The sequence below is a fragment of the Acomys minous genome (genome assembly GCF_964271855.1).
Source record: "Acomys minous genome assembly, chromosome: 1".
Lineage (NCBI taxonomy): Eukaryota > Metazoa > Chordata > Mammalia > Rodentia > Muridae > Acomys > Acomys minous.
In genome coordinates this window covers 148,421,338-148,449,329 of record NC_140483.1, presented here as the reverse complement: position 1 = coordinate 148,449,329, position 27,992 = coordinate 148,421,338, and the positions used below count along the sequence as shown (strand labels likewise).

Below are 27,992 nucleotides of genomic sequence, written 5' to 3'. Positions count from 1 at the left end.
TAAAATTCAGGTGGCTAGTACATTATTGTCAGTAGCTGCCTGTGGCTAGTGGCTACTAAAAAATACAGGATTCCCATAATTTTATAAACTATTATTAAGTGGCACTGTCCAACATATTCTGAGGTAATGGATTATGACTTTTAGAATATTCCTTCTTAATTACTATGGGTATTTAAATAAAAGTTGATAAAAATAAAACACTGACACAAAAGGAAGCAAAGAAAAAGTTTAATTTTTAGAAGGGATAATACAGGTGCTTTTGTAAAAACCTCAAGTGGAACAGTTTATACAGAACATACAATCATTTCAACATACAAGTTACTACACTTTGAACACCCATTTTAAAGTTTTAAAAAATCATTTAAAAAGGCTTTGTCTTGTTTCCAAGGAAAATGAGGCAGTGTGCTCATCTCACACACTCTTGCAGCACTGAATATGTCACGTGTAGTTTATCAGTGGTCTTCATCCACACTTCAAGGTTAAACCTGAGGAGCTGTAGTTTTTATTATCACAACTGCATAGCAAAATCATGTCCAGATAACAGACACACCAAAATCCTGTAGAGTAGGATAACTTGTAAACTATCTAATACACCCAATTTAGAGTGACACAAATATGTCCAGACAGATAATAACTGATATGGGTTAGCGAACAAGATTTTGAAATGTTTCTTTTTAATAAAAAAATTGATGAACGTTTGTCAAATGCAATAAACTGTTGAGCCATTTGGTTGTTGGCAAAGAGCTATTTCAGGCAAGCTCACTCTGCATGGGGTTCCAGCTAGTCTAAACGGGAAGTGCAAACTCCTGGGGGAAAAGGAGCTAAAGTAATTTGCTTATTTAGGCTTCCACTCTACACATGGATGCTGCGGGGGAACTTTTACAATCTAAAAGTTGTGTAGTTGATGAGAAATATACACTCAATCATGCACAAAGTAAACTAATAGTAAAGGACATTTTAACAGGCGGTCTTATTTTTAAAAATCATTTAAACTCACTGGTAACACCAACTTAAGAACATGCCTTTTCAAACCAAGCAGCATTTACAAGTATCCACACAGCCACTGTTAATGAAAACCACTCCCTTTACATAGGACTCCATTTCATTACACTCCTCACAACAGTCCCGTGAGGTAGGATAAACAAGGTACAATATTTTAAGTAAGGCAATAGAGGCCCAAAGGTGATGAGTGACTTATAAAGAGACCCTAGATTACTGTGTGGGAAAGCTATGGCGATTAATTTTAAATACTTAAAAGAATGCCAAAAATCTTAAGGACAGCAGCTTTTGCCTGAAGTTAGTCTCCAACTTCTTAAAAGATACAATATGAATTTGATTTTGAAGAGTCTCCATTAAAATATCTATTAGTTTCTGTCCTTTGGTACCTTAGAAATACTGGAAATGTAAAAAAGAAACTCTTCGCATAGCCCTGTGCTCACCAATATTACTAAAATGCCATTAACCAATCTCTCCCAATTTGATTATAAAATTGATTCCGCCTTAAGTTCCAAGCCAAGCAAATACCTTCACTGACCTCTGCCACATACTGCACATTCTTCTGCATGTTTATTCCTAAGCACCAGCTTAAGTTGACTGTTACTAACAAAATACATCATTTTAAACAAATATAACAAATGATTATGACACCAAGTCAGCATATTATATTAACTCAGAAAAAGTAGTCTTTTAATATGGCTGGGTAGTCAAGAGAAAAGTTCTATGGTAATTTCTGGTATTGATTACTAAGCCAGTATTATAAACATTCATGTGGCGTGTCCAACCTTCCAATGCAGACAAAAGCAGCAAACTATCCACTTAAATTCCAACTGGAACACAATCCCAACAGTGCTCAGATTAATCATACCTCTCAGGCAACACAATATTGACATCAGAATCACAACTGTGAACACCGTGGAGATATGCATAAAACTGAAAATACAAACCCGAGGTAATGTTGTGGTGATGATTTTTTCAAAGAAAGGACTTTCTTACCTACTCTAATTCTGAGTGCTGGAGTTATAAAAGGTCCTGGTTGACAACAACAATTTGATGGTGACTTGGATACTTAGTAAATTCATGCTTACCTCTGAAAGAATGCATATAGTGTAAAAATAAATCAGGAAACTTTTCTAGACTTTTTGTTACAATATAACTGTGTAGTCAATTTGATAGTTATTTTAAAAAGCTACTGTAGATATAGTGTGTGTGTGCGTGTGAGAGAGAGAGAGAGAGAGAGAGAGAGAGAGAGAGAGAGAGAGAGAGAGAGAGAGAGAACAACTTGCAGGAGCTAATTCTTCCCTTCCATTTAGGTCCCAGGAAACAAGCTCAAGTCATCTGTTTGGCAGCAAGCCCTTTTCCTGTGAGCCATCTTGTCAGCCCATGAATGCAGTTTTAAGAAATCTAATAACATATTAATAAAACATTATTTTTAGATTAAGACTATCAACTCAAAAATAACAGAACAAGGTGCCCATGGTGAATTACTAGTTTTGGAAGCCTAGATAGAAAATAATAAAACTGACACCACATCATTAAAACTCAAGTATTGTTATATGACTTTTGTGCTGATCTAACAAAGATGCTAACAGCTATGAGTAAAACACTTACAATTTTAGAGTAGGGTAATATATTTCATGGTAAGAAGTCTATACTGTCTTCTTTTAAGATTAATATTCTTTGGAGCAATCACTTCCCATATATATCCCTTTCCAATTTTTAAAAATTGTTTTAAAGAAACAATTGCAAATACATAAATAGCTATAATTTCATGGAAAAGATATATAGAGAAAAACTAATCATTCTAGGTAATTGACCTAATTAAAATATTTCATCATAAATATTTACTTTTATCATTTATAACCAGGATCAATCATGTAAGTTCAAATTATACATAATATTGTTGATGGTTTGTTTGGTATTTTTTTAAAAAATATTCAGAAGAGAACATCTTCAGAACAGAGTGAGAAGGCCCAGCCTGGCTGTCCAGCAGTTTACTGTCACATGGTAGAGGTGCTATCAATTAAACCCACAGACAGATGACACACTTTTAATACTTTTTAAAACCTATACCTGGAACATTCAAAAATCACTGTATATTATATTTCTATGTGCATTAGTCATTAAATGCTTGGTATGTACATATTTACCAATATTTAAAAGATGCAACACAATCAGCTGAGTCAAATGAATTGTAGCAAAATTCTTTTTCTAAAGTGCTTAAGACAGCTCCTTCCTGTCTATTTCCAGCTAAATAAAACTGGTTTGGAATTCAACTGCTCAAAGGGAAATACAATACTTAATACATGTTTTTGTGAAACAGTTTTTACATGGGTGGTATGCCCATTACAGTCCACCTCTCCTGCACTTCCTTCATGGAGAGAAGTCATGTTTGTGCTGGGCAAGCAGACATGGAGCAGTGAGGAATGCTGGAGAGGGCTTACAGGTTTCCACAGCCGACGAGGCTGAGCAGAGGACTCAGTACTTTTAATATAATGTTAGTGAGAATGTTACATATTATGATCAAGTTGATAGAGACCTTATTTTGAGATGATTTAAGTAGGCACTATATTCAAGTATTTTTAATTTAATAACAATGGTAACAAACTTCCATTTAACCTAATGAACTTAGGATTTTAAAACTAAAATACTACAGATTTTTAAAAAGAGACTCTTAGTAAGAGTCAGAGAATAGAAAAACCTCTGATGCTGAAAGCAATGAAGATGTAATTTAATTAGTACCTAGATATCACATGATGAGAACTTGGACTCTGATTCACTGACTTTATACTTTGTACTACAAATCTGCTGAGAAAAAACCCTTCCCAGTAAAAGTCATGCATTTTCCAAAAAATGTTTGGAAATTTTATATGAAGGTCTCAAATGCTGGGATGAGGACAAGGAAGACGCAGGCATGCTCCTCTAGCCCTCAACAGACGGCCCTCACCACCACTACAGCACAGTGTTGCCTGCCTCAGATCCAGTCCACAGTGAGCATGCGCAGAGGAAAAAGGCACTGTATAAATGAGAAGACACAACTATGCAAGATATCGTATCATAACGAAAAGTTCTATACAAGAACAACTGGCTTTTTCCATGTCAGTTTTGACAACACAGCCACATAAAGCAATTACAGTGAATTTCTGCTTTCAGGCTTGAGTCTACAAAAGAGTAATTGCTTTTTCCTTAGGTCATAAAGTATTCCTGTAGGTAGCACAACACTGAAAAATGTCTTTCAAACTATGAGAAATGAAAAGTACAATGTTGCTTTGAGGAACACAAAGAATATTGACATACTTCATTCTATAAACTGCTTTAGTCTTAAAAATTATTAATGTGTTATCAGACAATAATGTAGATAATTGTTATTTGGAAAATATAATATCCTAGGTCAAATTTGTTTCATCAACAGAACAAAAACACTCATGCCAGTAAGCAGTACCTTTAAGAACAAACACTACTGCTATCATACAAGCCACACACAGAAAAGCAACAATGTATACTTCTCCAGGCAAGTTTGTCAGAGCTCAAGATACTTAAAACAAAAAGAGATTTAAAAGTTTCAAAAATGAATTAAAAGTCAAATACTCATTTCTTTATCATTTATCGAATTTCAACTTCTAGTTTGGCTCAAAAAACTTGAGTTGAAAGTACTAATTGGCTCAAAAGTCTTGAGTTCAAAGTTTTAATCAACTTTGTAAAAAAAAGGGTTTTCTGTTAATAACCACACATTTTACTCAGTGTTTCACACATTCCTTCAGATTTGGGAAAGATATATCTGTGTTCACTTTTTGAAGAATCATAAACTTTTAAATAGCGAATTAATGAGCCAAAAAAGACAGAAATAAAAAAGCAAAACAAAACAAAAATCCTTCAAATAGTTGTTTGAAAAACTACATATACCAATTAAGTTGGAAACATTTTTTTAAACAGCTGGTTAAACCAATCCATATCTTTGTAAAAACAACATATAAATTATTTCAGAAAAGAATACTTTAGGCACATTCTTTATAATCTTTCATAGGCAAAAAAATTACTAATGTGCAGCTTTTTACCCTTTATAGAACTTAATTAACAAACTTCCATTCTTACTAATAAGGGTCAAAATAAGCAATAATTATCACGGCCAAATTTAAGTGGAAATTTTATCAAAGATAATTATAAAAGGTGGGATTAAAGTAAAGAACAAAATCAGAAAGCATGGCTTTTCAAACAGTACCCAGGGGCCACAGGGAGGAGTGGAAGCACAGAAACACACGTGAAGAATACTCCTTTGTGCTACCTAAATTATCCTTATCTGCTTGATATTTTGAGTTATAACCATAAGAAAAATATCACAATATTTTAGAGGAGAAAATGATATGAACTAGTCAATAAATAAGTTACCCTATCAAAAGTTCATCTTATTTATAAAAGAATAAAGTAAGCCAGTGTGAGAAAAATTCTCTGCCATCCCTAGGCAATCATTTCAATATCTAGGAAGCCTTAGGGGACTTTTTGTTTTTAAAGCTTCAGTGTGAGGACTTAATGACAGCTGGTGAGAAGAAAGAAACAAGAACATGTGATGAGAAAAGGCAAACTTTAAAAGCCTTGCAGCCCAGGTCTCGGGCTTACCGAATGTAATTACATCTACTAGGACAAGCCAGAGTAGCTTAACAAACAGAAAAATGGGTTTCAACATAACTATTTCAACACTGTGTTTTTCCTATATTCTATTCAGATACCACTATGTCAGCTTCCTGCACCCCAACTGCTTGACTCTGTGACACTGCTGTGACCTCCTGTAGCTGCTTCCTATTTGGTGTGCAGTCTGACAGATTCCAGGCTTTACAGCAGAACACAGCAAACCTGATCTCCACTACTCAGAAGCATCTGTTAGGAACTGCATGGAAAAGGCCAGAGTAAGCTGCAGCTACTGAGTGGCATTGTGCAGGCTGCCTGTTGATCCAGTCATTCCATTTTCACTTTTCTGAAGTGTTCTCACAGCACTTGGAACCTGCATTCCAGTGCTCAGAGAAAGTCCACCACACCACACCTAGGACAAGATAAAAACAAAGCCTCAGTTAGACACACAGCAAACTGTAACTCAAGCCATCCTGAACTTCCCATGCAAAAGGCAAAATAACACATGTGTGAACATCAACAAATCCCAAATTGATTAGCTTCATGTCTGAGCTGAGGAGAAAGGGAAAGGCTCACAGTGGCTGAAAGAAGTCTTTGCAATAGCAGAAGCCAATGGCACTACACCCAAGAAAGGGAATGCAGGGCAACAGTAACTCAAGAGAATAAACCAGATTAACCTCAGCACACAATGCTCAAAACAAAGATTCAACAAAGAGAGATAATGACAGATCAATTTCCCTTGTGAAGGCTGATGCAAAAATATTCAATAAAATGCTGGCAAACCGAATCCAAGAATACATAAAAAAGATTGCCGACCATGATCAAGTAGGCTTCATGCCAGAGATGAAGGAATGGTACAACATATGAAAATCTGTCAAGGTAATCCACCATATGAAAAATAAAACCACATGATCATCTCATTGGATGTCAAAAAAAAAAAAGGTTTGACAAAATTGCAACACCTTTTCTTGATAAAAGTCTTAGAGCGATCATGGATACAAGGCACATACCTTAATATAATAAAGGTAATATACAGCAATACGATAGCCAACATCAATTTAAATGGACAGAAATTCAAAGCAATTCCACTAAAATCAGGAACAAGATAATGCTGCCCACTCTCTCCATATCTCTTCAATATAGTACTTGAAGTTCTAGCCAGAGCAATAAGACAAGCAAAGAAGATCAAGGAGATGCAAATAAAAAAAAAAGAAGTCGAAGTATCACTGTTCAGATGATATGAATATACACGTAAGTGGCCCCCAAAATTCTATTAAGGAACTCCTATAGCTGATATACACCTCCAGCAAAGTGGCTGGACACAAGTTAAATTGAAAAAAAAAAATCAGTAGCCCTCCTACATACAAATGACAGGCTGAGAAAGAAACTCTTTACAAACAGCCACAAATAATACAAAATATCTGTCTCAGTATAACTTTAACCAAGCAAGTGAAAGACCTGTATGACAGAACTTCAAACATTTGAAGAAATTGAAGAAGATATCACGATGGAAAGATCTCCCATGGATCAGTAGGAGTAACATAGTAAAAATGGCCATCTTATCAAAAGCAATCTACAGATTCAATGCAATTCCCATCAAAATACCAACACAATTCTTCTTTACAGACCTGGAAAGAGCAATTCTCAACTTCATATGGAAAAACAAAACCCAGGATAGCCAAAGCAATCCTGTACAACAAAAGAACTTCTGGAGGTATCAACATGCCTGATTTCATTCGAGCTCTACTATGGAGCTACAGTAATAAAAACGGCACGGTATTGGCATAAAACAGACAGGTTGATTGAAGGAATCCAATCGAAAACCCAGACATAAATCCACACATGTATTTTTGGATAAATAAGCCAGAATTATACAATGGAAAAAGAAAGCATCTTTAACAAATGGTGCTGGTCTAACTAAAGTCAGCATGCAGAAGAGTGAAAATAGACTCATATCTACCACTGTGAACAAAACTCAACTCCAAGTGGATCAAACATACCAGCATAAAACTAGATACACTGAACCAAACAGAAGAGAAAGTGGAGAATAGTCTTGATTGTGTTGGGACAAGAGACAACTTCTGAACAAAACACCAACAGCTCAGGCACTGAGATCAACAATTAATAAAGGGACCTCATGTAACTGAAAAGCTTCTGTGAGGCAAAGGACACCATAGCTAGGACAAAATGGCAGCCTACAGAATGGGAAAATATTTTCACCAACTCCACATCTGACAGGGGCCTAATATCCAAAATATATAAAGAACCCAAGAAACTAGACATCAACAAACCAAATAGTCCAATTTTTAAAATGGGGTACAGATCTAAACAGAAAATCCTCAACAGACAAATCTCAAATGGCAGAGAAACACTTTTCAACAACCTTAGCCACCAGGGAAATGCAAATCAAAATGACTCTGAGATTCCATCTTACATCCATCAGAATGGCTAAGATCAAAACCAGAAGTGACAGCACATGCTGGTGAGGATGTGGAGCAAGGGGAAAACTCCTCCATTTCTGGTAGGAGTGTAAATGTATACAGTCACTTTGGAAATCAATACAGTGGCTTTATTTGTTTGTTGTCCAAACCAGGAAAAAAACAAACAAATGTCGTTGAACTAATAAACAGTGGTACAAGCCAAACAAGATGGCCCACACCTGTAACCCAAGCATTTAGGAGACAGGCAGGATTTCAGGCCAGACTAGTATACAAAGAGACTTTGTCCCAAATAATGTGAGGTAGGAATATAGGTGAGTGGTAGAGTGCTTGCTCAGCATGTACAATGCCCTGCAAAACCACCCAGCATCTACAGCATGTACAAACATGAAACACTACTCAACAGTTGAAAAGAAGACTGACTGGCACACACAGCAGAGAGGCTGAAGTTCCCATGTGCTGTGTGGTAGCATCAAAAGTTGTACACCATACAACTCCATCTACATAACAGCCTCAAAGAGCCAAACTACAGGAACTAAAAAATGGGTTACTTATTGTCTGGGTGGGCTGTGATGGGAAAGGCCTATTACATGGGAGCATGCCAGACCTTCCTACAGTGCTAGCCATTCCAGACCCTGATCAGTGGCCGTGGCTCCATGCCTGTGCACATCTGACAGAACTCATGACTATACAATACTATATGTAAGTTATGCCTTAATAAACCTAACTCTAAAAATTAACCTTGTGTGCAAACAATATCCTTAACTAAGTTAATAACACTAGGCTTCCAAAAAGGAAAATAAAGATGTTTAATAAGTTTAAAACTATTTCCTTATGTTATCTAGCTGTATTATTGCATAATTATAATTATTTGGAATGAAAAATAAGGGATAAACCCAATAAATATCTATGTTAAGATACATTCAAATTAATTCCATAATTGCATGGTATCCATTTGGCTCAACCATATGATCTAAGATTTTTCCATTGTCTGTGTGGTTTTAGTTTTCCACTCGTTCTTAGAACTACATCAATTTTCCAGTATATGACTATATCACAGTCCATCCATTCTAAGTTGGGTATTTTATGTGAGGGTCTTCTATTTAGAGGCTATGATGCATGCATTTTAGATATACTCAGTTACAGGCTGATTTGTGAAGAAAATCATGTCTCTTCACAGAAAATGAAACCTCTTTAATTTTTTAATAAAATGTTATTGATGCTTCTATAATACCTTAGCTGTCTACTTTTCTCTGTTAAAGTTAGGTGAGTCTGTAGCACTAAAGTCCAAGACAGTGGCTAAGCCTTCTACAAGAGCCACATAGGGAATGGACACAGGCACAGCAAGATCACACTCCTGACTTGGGTACCAGTTACAACGATGAGTATAGTCATGCAAATAGTCATGCTTGTGGTTTTGTACAGCATGTTAGTGCTGACTTAAAAAACATACTGAAAATATACAGAAAATCATGTTTTGGAAAGGGTAAGTTGGAGAAGAGATGTATACAAAGGTATGGTACTTTGCTTCCTTATGTCATACAACACATTATTCTCAGAATCGCTAAAACAAATAAAATATAAGTAAGATACTAACCATGAAACCAGGTAGTACTGGCTGAGTAAACTTTGTCTTGAAGGAATAGAGCAACTGCTTTGAGTGTGCATCATAGAAAGAAAGCTGACCTAAAAAGGTAAAAAAAAAAAAAGTCTCATTTATTATCCAAAGTTATAATGTCTAAGTTTAACGTGACCATGCCAAAAGTCGTATTTTGACATTAATTTTTGTTACTAACTGTATGAACCATGCTTAACAATTTTTATAAAAATCTGAAAATGTTAAGGAAAAGTCTAAATCTGTTTTTCTCCTGATCTTCAACACTTTAGAAATATCTCCACATTATATTAAGTTGGTGCAGAAGTAATTATGGGTTTTGCATTGTTGAAATTTGTCATTATTGGAATACATTCTTTTTTAAAGACTTATTTATTACATATACAGTGTTATGCCTGCACATCAGAAGAGGGCACCAGCTCTTATTGCAGATGGTTATGAGCCTCCATGTGGTTGCTGGGAATTGAACTCAGAACCTCCGGAAGAGCAGACAGTGCTCTTAACTGCTGAGCCATCTCTCCAGCCCCTGTAATACATTCTTAAATAATTATGACTGTTATATATACTTCTTTAACACACATTTCTTGCTTTATATTTCTTGCTACTAACAGTATTTCCTGTTTGTTTCAAATTTACTTTATACGATGGAAATGTTAGACAAAAACCAAACTCAGTTTTTCATGCAAGTTCAAACTGATGCACAGCAGCAGATGCAGCCCACAGCAGCAGTAACATGGCTGGTCTAGGAACTGCCAGTAAACTTGTACTACAGTGTTGGGGTAACAAGTTTTGCAGAAGGAAGGGCCTTGAAGATGAGGAACATGGTGGCCATCCTTCACAAACAGACAATGACCGTTGGCCTTCTTACAACTAGCTACACAAAAAGTTGCTAGGCAACTAGCTCAACATGGACTATTTGATGGTGGTCTGCACGTGAAGCAACTGAAAAGGTGAGAGGGCTTGGTAAGTGGTGCCTCTAAGCTGCCTACGATGAAAACAAAGTCCTCTTGAACTGCTGTCCTCTCTTATTCTAGGCAAACACCATTGCTCAATCTAATTATGATATGTAAGGAAAAGTAGAGCGTACATGACAAAAGATGATCAGCTCAGTGGTCAAACCAAACTAGTTCCTAAGAGCTACAATGTGTGTCCTCCTTCTCTCCCTCCCGCCTCTTACACACACACAGACACACACACACACACACACACACACACACACACACACACACACACACAGAGAGAGAGAGAGAGAGAGAGAGAGAGAGAGAGAGAGAGAGAGTCATGGCTTGTCACTCGGTTGCTAGTCTGATGAGTCCAGCAAAACCATTACACCTGAGACGCATGCTTAGGAAATCCATGAGCTGCATCAAAAACTGCAGCGCCTGCAGCTGGCGCTGGTTAATAAAGAGGGCCCAATTCTCCACAACAATGTCTGACCTTCCATCAAACAACCCCAGTGTTTCAAAAATAGAGGGGATGTGGCTACCAAGCCTTATCTACCACATTCACCCAAAATCTCACTACTGCTTTTTCAAGAATCTAGAAAACTTTTTGCAATAAAAACAATTCCACAATCAACAGGATGCAGAGATTAGTCAAATCTCTGAACCACAAACTTTTATGCTACATGAATAAAAATCTCCTTAATGGCAAAATTTGTTGATTTTAAGAGTTCCTATTTAGATTAGTAAAAATGTACTCACTCTAGCTGTATGATTTAAAATTCATAGTCCAGAACAGCAATTCCCTTTGCACCCATCTGATGGCACTGTTCTGCTTGTTCTACACCAACTGCCTATCTGGGAAGTGTCCTGGCATGGATGTACAGAAGGGAAAACTCAGCTTCTGGTGCAATTTGAAAAGACTTAGCAGAGAATGGAGGGGACCATGGAGGCTCTGGAGGTATGTGATGAGGAGGAAGGTGGGACTGTCAGCAGTGATTTCAAACACAGTTTTTTCTCTTTGATCACTTGCTGTTTTATGTGAGTGAAGCAGCAGGCAGGCTTGGAGGTGGGTTCCAAGGTTGATGGAATGCCTCTTGGTGGTAAAGGCAAGGATGGTTTCCACAGCAAACAAAAGGTTTTACTAAGTCACTAAATGCTAAGGTCGCTTCCTTCTCATATCGATTGTGCCAAATTCCATCAGCTTGTAAGCCTCACTCCTTCAGTCTGCCTTCTAACTGCCTGAGCCCACGGCACAGTCCACTCAGTGTAGTCGCGCTGCTTTGGCCTTGCTAGCTTCTGAAGGTCCCTCCCTCCCAGTCTGTTTCAGCAGCATCTGACTCTAACCCTCTCTTCCTAACTGCCCAGCCTAACACTGGCTCTTCTCTGGAGAACCCTCTGACGGCTCTCCTCTTCATCTGTATCCTAATCAAGTTTATATCGTGTGTCTCTTTTTCACAGATTCTAAATATAGCTGTTTTGTCCAAGTTTCTGACTATCTCTGTAAGCTGTTCCTAAAAAGTTTACTGGCACCAAATGGAAGAAAAAAGCAAAATTCCTGTATAATTTCACAGAGGCAAAAGCAGTTTACACATGCTATTTTGTATACATAAAGTATACTGAAATACAAGCAAGTATGGGGAAATGATGACTTAAAAAAATAAATACACTTACCCCCATCAAAGTCACAAAACACACCTATTTTCTCAGGAACAGGAACATCCAAAGCTTTGACCTTATTATTATGCTTGGCCGCAAATGTGTTCTGTAACCAGCTGTTGACGTGGACACACCAACTAGTGTTTGTCTTTCCTAACTGGTCAAATTTCCCTAAAGTTTTGTATGCTACACCCACACTATACGATTTACAATCCTTCTGGGCCTTTACTTCCCAATAATGTTGTCCACTTTCAATAGCAGTGTCTCCTATAAAAGAACAGAGAAAGGGTTTTGACTCTTGGTCATCCTTATGAGTCACAGATTTTAATTTTATCATGTGTTCCCCAGTAACATGTCTTTTTTAGACTCAGTCTTGCTCTGCAGCTCAGGCTGGCCACGAGCTCTTGATCCTTCCACGGCAGCCGCCAAGTGCTGGGATTACAGGCTTACACCACCATACCCTCCAATCCAACTTCCCTTTCTGTGAAAATAACCATGTCAACAACAGATGCTAAATACAGAGTATGTGCTATAAATTTAAATGTTATTTATGTTTCTATGCATATAAAATACCTCAAGGCAATTCTTTATTAGAATTCCTTCAAGGGTTACATGTTCATGAGGCATAAAATATGAGCTGAAGTAGAGACTTAAAAGAACCAATAAGTCAATATGAAGAACTCTCAAGCACTCAGGCTTCAAACAGAACCATCGGCAGAGGCTCACCATTCCCTATACAGGCTGACTTTCCAGACGTGCGTAGGGAGCCCAGCATGCCATGTGGCCTCCAGCCTGAGAACCACTACCTACCCAGCACTGTGTATGACTCCCCAGTGAAACGATCCCTGCTGCCTCTCACTGCTGGTGGCCTAGAGCCTACAGACGTCCGTTTTGGGGATGGCGTACCACTTCTATAAAATCAGACACAAACAAAAATTATGTTGAAAATGGTTCATAAATTAGGATTACAAATCATAGCAGAAATCTCTGAAAATACTTCTTATTATGTTGCAATACGTCCCTTGATCTGAATTATTAAAGAGTTATCAATTATAAGCACTCAAATGCAAGAGGCCATCAGCACAGAGCAGGCTGAAATCATTAATGCCATGCAGACTGAGCAAGATTTACACAGAGAACACACAGCTGAAATAAGAAACAAGACAAGACTTGCTGATGGGAGAAATTAAGAAAGATCTTGGGTTATAACTTGTACATATTTTGCAACTGAATTTAAATAAAAGCAAAAGCAAAAAAATAGATTCCTTATATAACCATAACAAAGTTGTCATTTTATTAGCACCATTTTTGCTCTTGATCTTTTCTTCTTAAAAAGAGAAAGTTACCTGAATCTATGCATTGGAAATATCGAATCTCAAAGCATGTTCACTATTACAATGGACAAGATCCAACATGATCTGCTTCATATCAAATAATATGACAAGCAAACTGGACATCAACAGACTCTTCACCAACCCACAAAAAATTGATAATAGATTAAATCTCCAAGATGCTTTTGTTGAGCCTATCAAGATAGTGCTCCAAGTTCCATGCTGTTCTTTTTGCAGTCTCAGTTCCTAGTAGCCTATCTCCAAAATGTTTTTAAAGTATGCTTTAATTATACTGAATTTGCACTTGTAAAACATTTGGTTTTTTTGGTTAAGATCATCCTGAAGTTGGGCTGTAGGGATTGCTCAAACGGTAAAGGGCTTGGTGTGCAAACACAAGGACTGGAATTCAGTCACTAGAATGCAGGTACAAAAGCCAGGGATGGCCGTGTGCACTTGTCATCCCAGCCCTGGGCACGTGGATCCACCAGCTCACTGGCCAGCTAACCCAGGGAAACAGGAGATCCAGTCTCAAAATGCAAGGAAGATGGCATGTGAGAAATACTGCTACCTACCTACATGTGTGTGTGAGTGTGTATGTGCACACACACATACACACAAAGAGGGGAGATCTTGAGAGATTATTCCAATGTTACTTAGGGAAAATAGAAATACTTTATTACCATCACTGTTTAGAAAATTTCTACTACAGTTGCACTAAGATTATTCTTCCAAAGAAAAAATTACTAGAAATTACCAAGTAAAACCTATATACAAATCTCTCTCCCCCCTCCTCCCTCTCTCTCTCTCGTTTTTTGAGACAGGGTTTCTCTGTGTAGCCTTGGTTGTCCAGGTCTCACTTTGCAGACCAGACTGGCCTGGAACTAATATTGATCCACCTGCCTCTGCCTCCTGAGTGCTGGGATTAAAGGCGTGTGATACCACACTCGGCTTACAAATCTCTTATAAACATGAAATCATAAAAATGATGTTTACAGTCATTTCATGTGATCCAATGACTTCGTTTTTGATTATTTAAATAAACTGTTGTTAAGAACAGACTTATTAATGGTTTCAAATAATTAAACTGGGATGGACTGCTTCAAGTATATACATTTTAGTGAATGCTATTAAGCAGCATGGTAACATGGAGTGATAAAATCTGCATGGTTTAGTTTAGTCCTTCCTAAAGGAGAGCAAAAGTCTTTTCATATAATTTAAAAAGTACAATAAAAATTAAATAAAAAATATCCATAAACATAAATACTGTTAAAATAAAATCTCGAAGTATATGTGAGAGACTATTAACAGTAACTATTTAACATGTTAGAATAATAAAAAAATAATCTTTTCTTTAAAAAGACTTTTTCTTTTTCTTAAAGGCCAGCCTGGTTTACAGAGTGAGTTCCAGAGCAGCCAGCGCTATACAGAGAAACCCTGTCTCAAAACAAAACAAAACAAAATAAAACAAGCCATTTTAAAAATATATTTAATACATCATGTTTGTTCAGACAATATGAGTATGAACAGACATCATCCACGACTGGCAACTGAAAATTTCTGTGAAAATTAGGGGCAGGAGGAACAAAAAGGAATTGACTAGGAGAACAAGTGCTTCTGAGAAGTTCTTCAAAATATAAAAGACTGGAATAAATAAAATCCCTAGGGACAGCTGCACTCAAGGGGTGAAGCAGGGGGATTACAAGTTTGAGGACAGTCAAGAAGCAGGTTTGCCGACAGAATGAGCAACAGAGTCTACTTGAAAATGCTGTCGAGGGTGGGGCAGAGTGAAATAAAGAAAAACTTAGTATTTTAAAGAAATATAGTTTTAAATTCTTTAAGATGTTTAAAAATGTAATAGATAATAAATTGCAAATAAAATTAAGATACAAATTAGTATACAAAAAATTTTGGCGTGACCAAATTTTTTTAATCTGGTACTTATTATGCAAAAAAGAGTCATTAAGTAGCAAGCTTAAAATCTGCAAACACTGCCGAATTAATGGCAACTCAAAATATCCCACATCACAATTTTCTTTTTGATTATTTTTATATAAACTGCCTGGTTACAAACACTCTTTGTGTTTTCTAGTATTTTATTTTGGACTAAAAGGAAAAAAACAACACTGTATTTTTCTCAAATTGAAAAAAGTAGATGGAAGGAAAAAAGGAAGGAAGAGAAGGAAAAGGAGGAGGGAGGGAGACAGCCAGATGACCAATCCGCTTCTGAATCCCTATCGTCCTGTGGCAGGGAGGACAAAGCGACTTGGGCTGGTAGTTTTCAAGACATGTCCTGAACCCACAATGCTGCAGAGGCTGCTGTGGGACTCTGGGATTAAGTCAGCTTCAGGACTCCGTCCTATTTCAGCCAGCTATCCTTTTCTCTTTTTAGATTGGTCTTCTGGCATATTTCACTCAAGGAAGCCATTCTGTTACGCTACAGTGTGAAACGCACTGTTTTAGGTGCAATATTAGGAAAGCCTGAAAAGGAAGATTAGTCTCTTTGCAAGTTAATTTAGTTTCACATATTGAAATTTACATACAATGAATATAATTGTAACTAGTCCTGGGTGTATTTGTAGACAATACATTTTGAAACTAGAGACTGCCTGGACTCTGCTTTGCAGTAGCAAATCTAGCAGTACTCTGACCCCCAGTGCTCCTGGGGAGGCTCATGGTTAACAGTTATGACTATGACTGATTCTCCACTGAGAGACAGAGTAAAGAAAATACAAGAGATCTTGTGAGTAACCATGCAATGATCAACGAAAGGAGAAGATAAAGAAGTTATAATTAAGGATAAGCAAGAACTAAAGCATCAAGCCAGGATGCTATGATGTAAACGTTACAGAGGCACTCTGCCACTGAGCTGTATACTCTAGACCTATTAATGAGCTCTTAATATGCAAATTATCACAGTGGCACAGAAGGGCAAGGCAAGAAGCCACTGAAGAAGTAAGCAAATGCTTCCCTATAACACAGACATGGACCAAAAAAAATGATAATGAAAAGACAATTTATATACAATATATGGTTTAAAAAATAACCAGTATATGGTGACTTTACTACATCGTGGCAATGGTCAGTGAAGAGCCTGCCTATGAAGTACCTTAGGGAAGGAAAATAACTGTGAACAGAATTCACATCTCATGGCTGTGTCCTCAGCACATAAGAGATATGTAATATCGGCACTAAAATATGGCATTATTGGTGAAGGGCCAGCTATACTCTTATAGTCTTAAAATTGAAAAAAAAATACAGGTCTTTAGGATTTTGGTAGCAAAGTGTTGAGTATCATCTGAGAAGGCAGAACAAAGTCAAGATCAACCTGGATGTTTTCCCCAAATACCCAAAATTCATGTACTCCTCCATGGTAGGTCCAACTGTCGGCTGGGAAGAAACTCACTCTGCAAACTATATACCAGGTACTTAAGAACATCAAGAGGACAGTGATACATAGAAACAAGAAGAAGCATTTCACTGAGCTTTGCCTCAAAATATACTAAAGGATCATCTAAAAAATTGAAAGAAGCAAAAGTAAAATAAATATGACTTACCAGCAGTAAAGAAATACAAGGAAGCATGAAAAACAGAGAGAGAAAGAGATAAGTGCTGAGGTGACAGTCTACCTTTAGAGTTAGGTTAATAAGGAAAACGCTTCCAATTTAGTTCCCCAGCCTTCCAACACTGCAGCACATTCTTGCAAGGACAGCAGCCACCACCATATAGACCTTGTGTTTCCATCTTAAAGGTACCTTGGTGACTTGGTTAAGAACTTGTGTAGCCCCTAGAGCAAATTATTTTACCAGCTTTCCAAATGATCTGCCATCCAATTCAGCTTGTTCACTAATGTAAGATAAACAGAATAGGTTCTCCTACTTTAAAATAATCATTTTTCATATTGTCTATTAGCAATTTAGTCTTGTAGGCTTATGTTTTAATCTCAATCTTCCTTTTTAGCCTTGTCACCTATAGAGTACTATACAATTAAATGTGCCAAAGTGTTCTGTAATTTTTATCTACAGCCTTTCTTCTTTTTCCCCTTCACTGCAAGATGAAACATCACATATTCTCCCACTTCTTGAAGAATCAGTCTGAATCCCACTTCTTGAATGAAGGTTTTTGTTGCCCTATTATACTAATTTTATAGACTCTAGATCCTGACCCTATTGCGGCATTTCACACACAGTCACAGACAACTATAAAGACTTTCCCAGGCAGGCCTCTAGGAGGATGCGTGGGGTGCCTTGGTGTCAGACAGTACAGTGGGCATCCCTGCTAACACCACACGTGGAGAACACCAAGCTTCTCAGCAGTTCCTAGAGGGAATCATATCCTGTACCTAAAATCTGAGACCAACCAGTATTCCTGGCTTACTTAGCTTTATTTACAGCAGAGGTTCTCAACCTGTGAGTCACAACTCCTTTGGGGGTCAAATGACCCTTTTACAGGGGTCATATGAAACAATTGAAAACACAGATATTTACATTATGATTCATAACAGTAGCAAAATTAGTTATGAAGTAACAATGAAAATAATTTTACTACTGCGATCACTACAACATGAGGAACAGTATTAAAGGGTAACAGGCAGCATCAGGAAGGTTGAGAACCTCTGATTTAGAGCCCTGTTCTCATGGAAGACAAGCTGCATGCAGAGACAGTTTTAAAGCGTGTGTACTCTATAGCAGTGTTTTCAGCATTAGTGTGCTGGCCTATAAAAGTATGTGTATGGGAGAGGCAGTTTTCCTCACTTAATTTAGTACATTTTTCACTTTTAACCTTTTCTTATTCCCTACTTCTTTAGCACTCTACTCCAAAAAGCAACACAAACCTTCTGTGTGGGGCTTTCTGCCAATGAGACGATCCTCTACCTATAACGTGTGCTAACTCAACCTGACCTTAACTTGTTGCCTTTCAATGGCGGGAAATGGAACACAGGGTGAATGAGCAGCCTTCACTTTGTGACTTCTTTCTTACACTAACACAGTAAGGTGGGAAAGACTTGCCTGCTGCAGCAGTTTGGCACACAGTTCAACATCTGGCAGCTCTTTAAACCTTTCTTCTAGTTCATTACTACACACAATGTATCATTGTACCACTGCTTCGTGTGTATATGTCTCATCTATATGACTTAGACCAAGTTTTTTTTTAAAGCAGGGACAGTGTTTATCCCTATAAACTCCGTAGTATCTATAATATATGTTCCAAAACAAACAAGCACTTATCAAAAAGATAAATAAATACATACACGTTGAGCATCCCTAATCCAAAAGTCTAAGATATTTCGACTCTGAAAACTCTGAGCCCTCATACAAGGTCAGAAAGTTCCCTACCTGACCTGTGTAAGTCCCAGTCAAACAGTGGCACACTAAAACGTGTGTACTTACTTTCAGTCTATGGATACAAGGTGTACATAAATAGCATATGGAGTTTAAAGTTGGGTGCAAACCTTATATGTGTGTACTATATATGTGCAAATATTTCAAGATCTGAAATCATTTTGCATCTCAAGCGTCTCAGATAAGGGATACTCATGTGGCAGTACATAAATGGCCAACATATACAGTAAGTCTAAAATGCTAGACACAGTCTACAGTGTTCCTAGCTGCTGAATAAAATTTTATATAGTCTGTCAAGTTCAACAGCATTTTACAGCACAGATGCAATCACTTTCACCAAGTACAGAAACCAAAAAGAAGAACTAACTGAAGAGCACACGTTGGTAGCTGGTGAAGATACGAGATCATCTTCACTCACAGAAGCATCTTCTTCCTTGAGCAGCCTGGAATGATTCCTATTTTTGGCACTGTCTTAATCATTTTATCAATGATGTTCATTATTTTTGAAATTACATAATTATTATAGACTACTCCAAGCCTGCCTCCTATCAAACACATATAAAAGCAATCAATAATGTTATTGAATACAGTGAAACAAGAAAGGTGCCAAGTATAAGTAAAAGCAGGGTAAAAACAGATGAAAAATTAAGTCTTTTTAAAGCAGAGCATATGTTATCATATACAATATAACTCAAAGAATGCAGTTCACTACAATGCTGTAAATTCAAAACACAAGCTCCCAATAGAGACAGTCTACACAAAGCAGCATTTTAACTTATGAAGGCTGCTGCAATGGCATCTGCTTATTGGTTAAAAGAAATTATTCAGGCAAGCTAGATACTAAGTCCTAGAACTAGACAGACACAGATCATCACCTTGTGTGCTTCTTCAGTGAAGTAACATGGGCACTGTCAGATAAAAATAGGCAACTGTTACGATACTACTTTACAACTTATACGTGACATCTTACACTAGAACTAGACTGAATGCTTCCTTGGGGGGGGGGGCTCTGCTTCACTGTTGTAACCCACAGACATTTTCCATCAGTCTGAGCAAAACTCTACCATTAAAAACTTATGCTTATGGTTTCCATATTATGACAAAAACAAAAGGTCCTCAAGCCCTGAGTTCACCAGGGTGCTCTTCACTTGGGGTAGAAATGCTGGGAGTTGTCATTTAAAAACTGCAGCTCTCTTTCAGGTAAGGCAGATGACCTATAAGCCTAGATAGAGGTCAAGAAACTTTTTTTTAACCTGGTGTATATATAACATTAAAAGACAGAATGCTGAAATAAAATGTATGAGACGATTATTAAAAGAAATTAAGAAAAAAGTATGACAATGTTAGGCACAAATTCAGTGACAAGAGGACATATTCTTCACCTGTTACTAACATCATAAACCATATCACTATGCAGAATAAAGTGTACGTTATTGTCAAATGAGAATCAACACACAAATACGTCCATAAAATAAGTAAGAACCTCAGTATCAGTATGGTCAGAGACAGACGGCAGGGTAAGCATTTGCCACAAAACAGGCGTAGTGAACGACTTACCTGCCTTTGTTCTCTTTTCCTTTAACCTTACTTTCTTGGCCTTTCCCTCCAGTAGGGTCCCACTCTACACAGGAGTCTTCAACTTTCAAGTTCAAATGGGATGATGAGTTATCTAAACTGAAGTTAAGTGCTGCCCAAGACAATATTTAACAAACATAAGACATCTCACTGTCTGAAACACACCTGTCATATTGTTTCTTACACAACTGAGCCAACTCTCCATGCAGAGAAAAAAGTTCTAATCATTAACCCTCCCACAAAAACTCTCAATTCTTGGGCTATAGTTTGTAAATCCCACCTGTTTCCATTTTTTCCCTCTGCATATCCTATACCCTAAGCAAATACAGTGAACCTGCACTGCCAAGAGTGCCTCTCCTTCTACTGAACTCCCCACCAGCACACAGCAATCAGAATTACATGTTTATAGAATGATCAGTTGATCGTTTTGACTAAATAGAAAGGATTGGTAGAATTGTGAAAAAAATAAAAAGCAGTATAGTATAAAATGATAGTGTAAAATAGCCTAAGTATTATCTCTAAAGCTTTAATATTAACAATTGGACATGGATGCTATGACATCACCGGAAAGCTGACTATACTCGAGCCACAGTGACGTAAGCAAAGGCACTGAGCCAGATGACAGACGACGTGTTTCACACAGTAAAAGGGAAAAGCATCCACTTAATGAAAACAAGGCAGGCAAACAAAAATATAAAAGAACCCATGCTTTTCAGATTATTTGATGTTTTAAGAACTGTATATACTGTTCAAAATCCTTAGAACTGCTAATTAAGGAAATTAATGAAACAGTTTTTCTAGACACTGAGGAAAAAAAAATCACTAAAATGAGTGATTCACTAGCTATACAAGGCAGTTTTCTCTATTTTGCAATGCAATTCCCAAACTACCTTACAAAGTATCACCTACTTAGTTACAAATTAATCTGCTCCCACTACATTTTCTGCCAAATGTTCAAAGTTTTGGAAATTGTTGATTAAAAAATAATCCTTTACAGTAGACACTTTAAGGATATTATTTGGAATTAACTAAGACTTTTGTAAGCCTGTGAAATACACACACACACACACACACACACACACATTCATCATCATCATCATCATCATCATCATCATCATCATCATCATCAGACAAGGTAAGCATATACAGCCCAGTGATTCCCAGTGATGAAGCATCCTTTCATCTGGATTTTGGAAAGAGGACGTCAACTCCAATATGCATCCCAGCCATTGTTCATTGTCTCACTTATAAAACATCTGAATAAAAATCCACTGACTGCACAGCCCTACTAAATGTCATACTACACAAGGAAGTCAATCACTCTCAAAAGCTGCATCTAAGCAGAAATAAACAGGAGGAATGATGCAGCTTTTCATTAAAATAAAAATAGAATTCTTCAATAGGTAGACACACTGAGACATTTCCAAAATCAACTGTTTTACAGAAACAGTTACCCCCTATATGCTAGCCAATAGGTTATGCAGTTAGAATATCTATATTTTTGAAATACAGAAAATGGGCTTTAACACACAAGTACCATCAATTGCCCATAGCTTACTCAAACCCTAAGGCCAGCAGAAAGAAGACTCTCAGGCTGTTCCCTAATATTTGTTATGATGGAGTGAAGAGACATGAGCTACCTCAGTGGCAGGAAAAGGCATCGCCCCAAACCACTTGTAAGCTAACTTACAAAATACCACAACATCCAAACAAAAAGGCATAGGTATCCAAAAGTGTGTCATGCTTAATCTCTTTCTTTCTATGGACACTATTACTTCACTAGGCCTCTGTTAAATCTGTCTCTTGAACCTCAAAGCTGAACCACATGCACAACCAGCTGCAGTTGGGAGAAGTTTTGTTACTTAGCAATATCATTTATCCTTACAAGGAAGGAAGGAAGGAAGGAAGGAAGGAAGGAAGGAAGGAACAATGTATCTTGAAACTTACACTGCTCATCACTTTTACAATTTTTATGCCAGAAGAAATAATGCTACATACATTGAAGGGACAGAAATAAACAATGGAACCGGGCGTGGTGGCGCACGCCTTTAATCCCAGCACTCGGGAGGCAGAGGCAGGCAGATCACTGTGAGTTCGAGGCTAGCCTGGTCTACAAAGAGAGTCCAGGACAGCCAAGGCTACACAGAGAAACTCTGTCTCACAAAAACAAAAACAAAAACAAAAACAGAAATAAACAATGGTAGCTGTATTGTGTTTTCACTGCCCCTTCTCTCGAGTCCCCACTGGTATACTGATTGGCACTAGGTGGTCAAAAATAGCAGGGACAAGACAAGTAACTCAGCAAATAACTGTTCAATGGTCACTTTTTAAGACCTTTTCTACAATTTCACTAAAAATCATGTTAATGCTACAAAATAATCTGAGAAATTTTATGATCCATAGTCACATAAAAACTATCTTATGTGAAGATCAGAATCACTCTTACTGGGTTGGGGTTGTATTTATATACAACCTATACAATCTATAATCTAGGCTAACCTCAGGGAGTTACTTCCATGAAATCTCAGAGACCAGAATCAGCTGCCTCTCTGCACAAACCCCCAGACCAATCAAGACTCCACTTGGTAACCTCAGACACAGCTAAAGGACAGCTATCCCAGGAAACCACAGCCAACAATATACTTCTAACTTAATGTTCATAAACTTCATAGCTCCTCACAGTTAGGTCCCAGCTTGTTCACTAACTATTACGAGACGATGCTCCCTAGGGCATCTAATTGTAGCAATGCAATCTTTCCCGACAAGAGACAAAAGTAGCTCAAGCCACATAGAAAAGATTATCTGCCTGGAAATTGGACAAGGCTTTGAAATGTGGAATCCTTTTGAAAAACAGTAATATCTCAGTAATTCTATTTCTTCACTAAGCAATGAGTAATCCTCAAGTAAAACCATCTGCTAATTCAAAGTATTTCAAACAAGAATTTTCCTAGGCCTTTATGCCACAAACACTCCTGAGTTTGTCTCATCGGTAACTCACAGGCCTTGAACACTCAAACACTTGCCTACCATGCACAGGGTCTGGGGCTAAGTTCCAGTACTTGGATAAATTCTGATATATATTTAGGAATTTTTGTCTGTTTCATTTTGTTTTGGTTTTTTGAGACAGGGTTTCTCTGTGTAGCCTTGGCTGTCCTGGACTTGCTTTGTAGACCAGGCTGACCTCGAACTTACAGTGATCTGCCCGCCTCTGCCTCTCTGAAATACATACTTAGATTATCATCCAGATAATAGAGAATTTCTATGATGTATATCCACTCAATGCATCATAAATAAACTATAAGTCAGTGGACTGCTCCAAGCCTCAAGGACTGACTACAATGTAGTCTAATTCAGGAAGTAAACTCAGACAGTTGCCACCTTGTGACTGGGAGGATCTCTAGCAGACTGGCTTTCAAGTCAGTAACTACCTAAAACCTCTCCTGTGCTACAAAAGGGGACATTCATAAAGCCAAACCTCTCTCAGAACAGAACTTGGGTTAGCACCTACAATGAAGGCTGGCTGAGAACTTGGGAAGAGAGTCTGATACCCGCCTAGGGCAGATCTGGTCTGTGGTAAATATCACACACTTCAATATTCCTTTCTTTGTTTGTACTATGGATATCAGTAATATCTATCAGTGGTCTCTTAAGATGATCTCGTGAGTGCGAGGTAATTACTAATAAAGTATATAGAAAATAATAACTGGAAGAAAATTTGGGGAAACAGAGGGAACTTCTTTGTTGCTGATTCATAACTGATTCTCTGAAAATTCCAGACAAACTTCAGCAGTGCTTATTTATTCACTCACATAAGACGTAAACTAAGCACTCAGAGGCAAATAGAATAGCATTACCTCAGGACGGTGAGAAGGTTCAGCAGGCAAAGGCACCTGCTACCAAGCCTACTGACCTGAATTCGATCCCTGAGACCCCACATAATGGAGAGAAGTGTCTTCTACAAGTTGTCCTCTCACTCTACATGCATGCTATTTCATGTGCACATACCCCATACACATATGCACACAAAATTAACAAAAATGTAATTTAAAGTAAAAAAGAAAAATGAATTGAATGAAATTAATTTTGAAAAATAACATGCTATCATCTCCGTCTATTACAGGAATAAGGGAGCAGTCTAATGAAAACCACTACTACTATAGTCCTGTATTTTTTACATTGCAAAAGCCACAGGGAGGTGGTAGAGGTGCTGGGAAGGAATCCAACTACACATGAAATGACTGACAACGCCCTAACTAACTTCTGAGGGTAAGTTCTGTCTGCTTATGTCTTCTTACCTTTGGTCTCTAGGGTCACTGGGTCTGAGTAGTCTCCAGCCACAGCCTTGTTGCATGCTCGCACTCTGAAGTTCATATACTTTGAATCAAACTTTAAGCCTGAAAAAAAAAAATGAAAAATTTTAGTCATAAAAAGTAAACGATTGACTCCAAAAAATATGAGTATACATCATCAAACAGATATTTTTCCTTCTTTAGACATCGCTATACTTTATGTTAAATGGATGAGAATAAGAATAATAAGAAAATAAGAATAATGACTTACCTAATATTTTCTTCAAAATAAATAAACTATACAATTACCAACACTTTTAACCTGGTGATTAATAAGGCAGTATGCTTTGGGGCTTCCATAGAAATGACAAACACTGGGTGTGGTGGCACACACCTGTAACACAAGCACTTGGAAAGCCAACATAGAGGGATCATTGGCTCCAGTTTAACCTGGGCTACAAAGCAAGAGTCTATCTCCAAAGAACAACAACAAAAAATCAACAAAGCATGACAAAAAACCACAGCAGCAGCCACAGTAACAAAAACCTCGTAGTACTTTATTCAACGAGAAATACTGCAGTTTATAATAGCATATTCATCATTTTTTTGGAAAATAGATATCACTAAGGAATATATATATGAAATCCTATTTTTACATGAAAAATGAAAGGCAATAAAGCAGAGATTGACATGACCTGTAAAGTTACAGCTACATTAAAATCTTACTCCAAATATCACTAGCTATAAGACCTTTAACTACTTGACTGACTTCTGTTTTCCATCTGTAAAGTGAAAATCACAGAAACCATTTCCAAGCACTCAGGATTACATGAGACATGATGTGCTGGTTAACTCTAGTGTGCTGCATACACTTCATGTCTCCTATACGCAACACCAGCTCCTGGGGTGGAGCTAGTCCTCAACAGGACGGTATCCCACCCTGCAAGGGCACACCTAAACCTTAGCTTGTCTGAAGTATCAGAAGATACAGTTTAAAAGGCACTCAAAAGGCCAGTACAAAAAGTCTTAGCTAAATCCCAATTCTGTGTTAACACGGAGGTAAGCAATCCTAAAACAGTGAAAACAAATATCTCTGAAATGTGGAAGAAAAATAATTTCTTTACTTAGTCAAAACTTAAAGTTAGAGGTTAGTTGAGCATGGTGGCACATGGCCTAATTCTGGTACCCTGGAAGCAGTGCTCAAGACTGGCCTGGTGCATAGTGAGCTCCAGGCCAACCAGGGCTACATAATGAGTCTGTCTAAAAAACAAATCAAAATACCACAAAGAAAAAGAGAAAGATAGGAAGGAAGGAAGGAAAGAAGGAAGGGAGGGAGGGAGGGAGGGAGGGACAGTTCTGAAATATTGTTTCCATAACATCCTTTTATAATTGTTTTACATACACTGTTTTAGTGGGTTGCAGATATTAATTAAAAGTTTTACTGATATTTCAACAGAAATTCATCCACATAATAAATATCTCAAAATTTAGCTAATAAAAATTTTATCATGTAAAGTAACAAAACCTTTTCCTTATTTACACGTATTTTCTAAGTGTATATAGTTATATAACGCTGTCCTCTTACCTGATAATGTGTATTCAGTCCCCTTAATGTGATCAACCGCTTCCCAACATCGCTCATCCTTCACACGTGGAAGCCCATCGAAGTTTGTTTTCCTATACTCCATTATGAAATGGTCAATTTTATTATCTTCTTCAGGCATTCTCCAAGCTACAGTTACAGAGTTGTCAGCCACCAAACACTCTGCTGGATCTATCTCTGGAGCTTTTGGGACTGCAGAGAGAAAAGCGGGCAGGGCGGTAAATATCATTCCCCACAGACTGTAGCACAAATCAAACACTTGTGTTTGGCACTCAATCATTGCTATTTCTTCTTTTGAAATTTCAAAAGTGAGTCAGTCTTAGAGAAAAGATAACCTACAAACTCAGGATACTTATTTTCAAAGCCTCTTTCACTGCCAGACTCTAAGAGTTTGCATTCCAAAGCTTTCTCACAGATTCTGGGTTTATTACCATCTTAGATAGCAACAGGTAAATCCCAACCATCTAACCATGCTAAAGATAATCAAGAATGACTTGTTACTTCTAAACATATTTTGAATTTATTATTTTTAAGTGTTTGATACAAATTAAATCAGTACTGAAAAGCTCTGAATATAATGATTAAATTAATTAAAAGTTGTTTTCAGTGTATTTTAAAGATTTTTCTTATAGCAAGTTGGGAGAAAAGAGAACAGCTGGTCGTCAGGTACAAGCAAATATACTAAGTTAAATAACAAGAAGAGGTTCTAATATTCCAAAACAGAAAAAAATGAGTGTAGTTGACAATAAATTATTATATAATTTAAAACAGTTACATTTTTAATGCTCCCAACACAAATGTTACATATTTGGGGTGATAATGTGATTGTGAACAATTTGATCATGATTTTATGACTTGATGGTCATACTATACCATAAATGCATATCACTGATATATGTCAATCAAATATCAAAATCCTTAAAAATAATTTTAACATACTAAACAACAATGAATTCCTCATCCCTCAAAATTACTTAGGAATTTTCAAGTGTTTCTCCCAGGAGTTTTATAATATGCTAAAATAAATGAATTTAATGAGCTACAGTTAACATGTATGACTATAAATCAATTTATTTTCCATAAAAGAGATTTTACAGTTTTGCAATACTGAATAGGTGACACAGATGAATTTTAACTGTCTGCATCTCTGCACATGACATAGAGATTTATGTTAAATTATGCTAATTAAAAAGGGAATTTAGCTGGGTGGTGGTGGCACACGCCTTTAATCCCAGCACTTGGGAGGCAGAGGCAGATGGATCACTCTGAGTTTGAGGCCAGCCTGGTCTACAAAGAGAGTCCAGGACAGCCAAGGCTACACAGAGAAACCCTGTCTCGAAAAACAAAAACAAAACAAAAAAGGAACTTAAAAATATTTCCTCCTCTTATGGTAACACATGACTTTACTCCCAGCTCTTGGGAGGCAGAGCTCTCCATGAGAAGGAGGCCAGCCTGGTCTACATAGTGAGTTCCATGAGTAGAAAAGGCTACACGAGTACCTATTTTTTAAAAAAATATATTCTGGTATGCAAAGCTAGATCAACACTGAGCCATCTCTCCAGTCCCTTGAAAATATTCTTTTT

The 27,992-nt window shown here is 37.3% G+C and overlaps 1 protein-coding gene across 3 annotated transcripts in view; it reads right to left on the bottom strand.

Annotated features, from left to right (window-relative positions):
• Positions 1-212: 212 nt before the first annotated feature.
• FSD1L (fibronectin type III and SPRY domain containing 1 like) overlaps positions 213-27,992 on the bottom strand; it is a 67,577-nt gene continuing 39,797 nt past the window's right edge. Inside the window, exons 7-14 of one of the 3 annotated variants that reach the window (XM_084774953.1) lie at positions 26,392-26,601; positions 24,813-24,911; positions 20,500-20,629; positions 19,818-19,850; positions 13,083-13,183; positions 12,288-12,539; positions 9,655-9,743; positions 213-6,031 (exon numbers count right to left, since the gene is read on the bottom strand). In XM_084774953.1, coding sequence (XP_084631079.1) covers positions 5,909-6,031; positions 9,655-9,743; positions 12,288-12,539; positions 13,083-13,183; positions 19,818-19,850; positions 20,500-20,629; positions 24,813-24,911; positions 26,392-26,601 — 1,037 coding nt within the window. In that variant the 3' untranslated portion in view covers positions 213-5,908. The remainder of the gene's footprint in view (positions 6,032-9,654; positions 9,744-12,287; positions 12,540-13,082; positions 13,184-19,817; positions 19,851-20,499; positions 20,630-24,812; positions 24,912-26,391; positions 26,602-27,992) is intronic. The other 2 variants (XM_084774955.1, XM_084774954.1) reach the window with 2 other exon arrangements.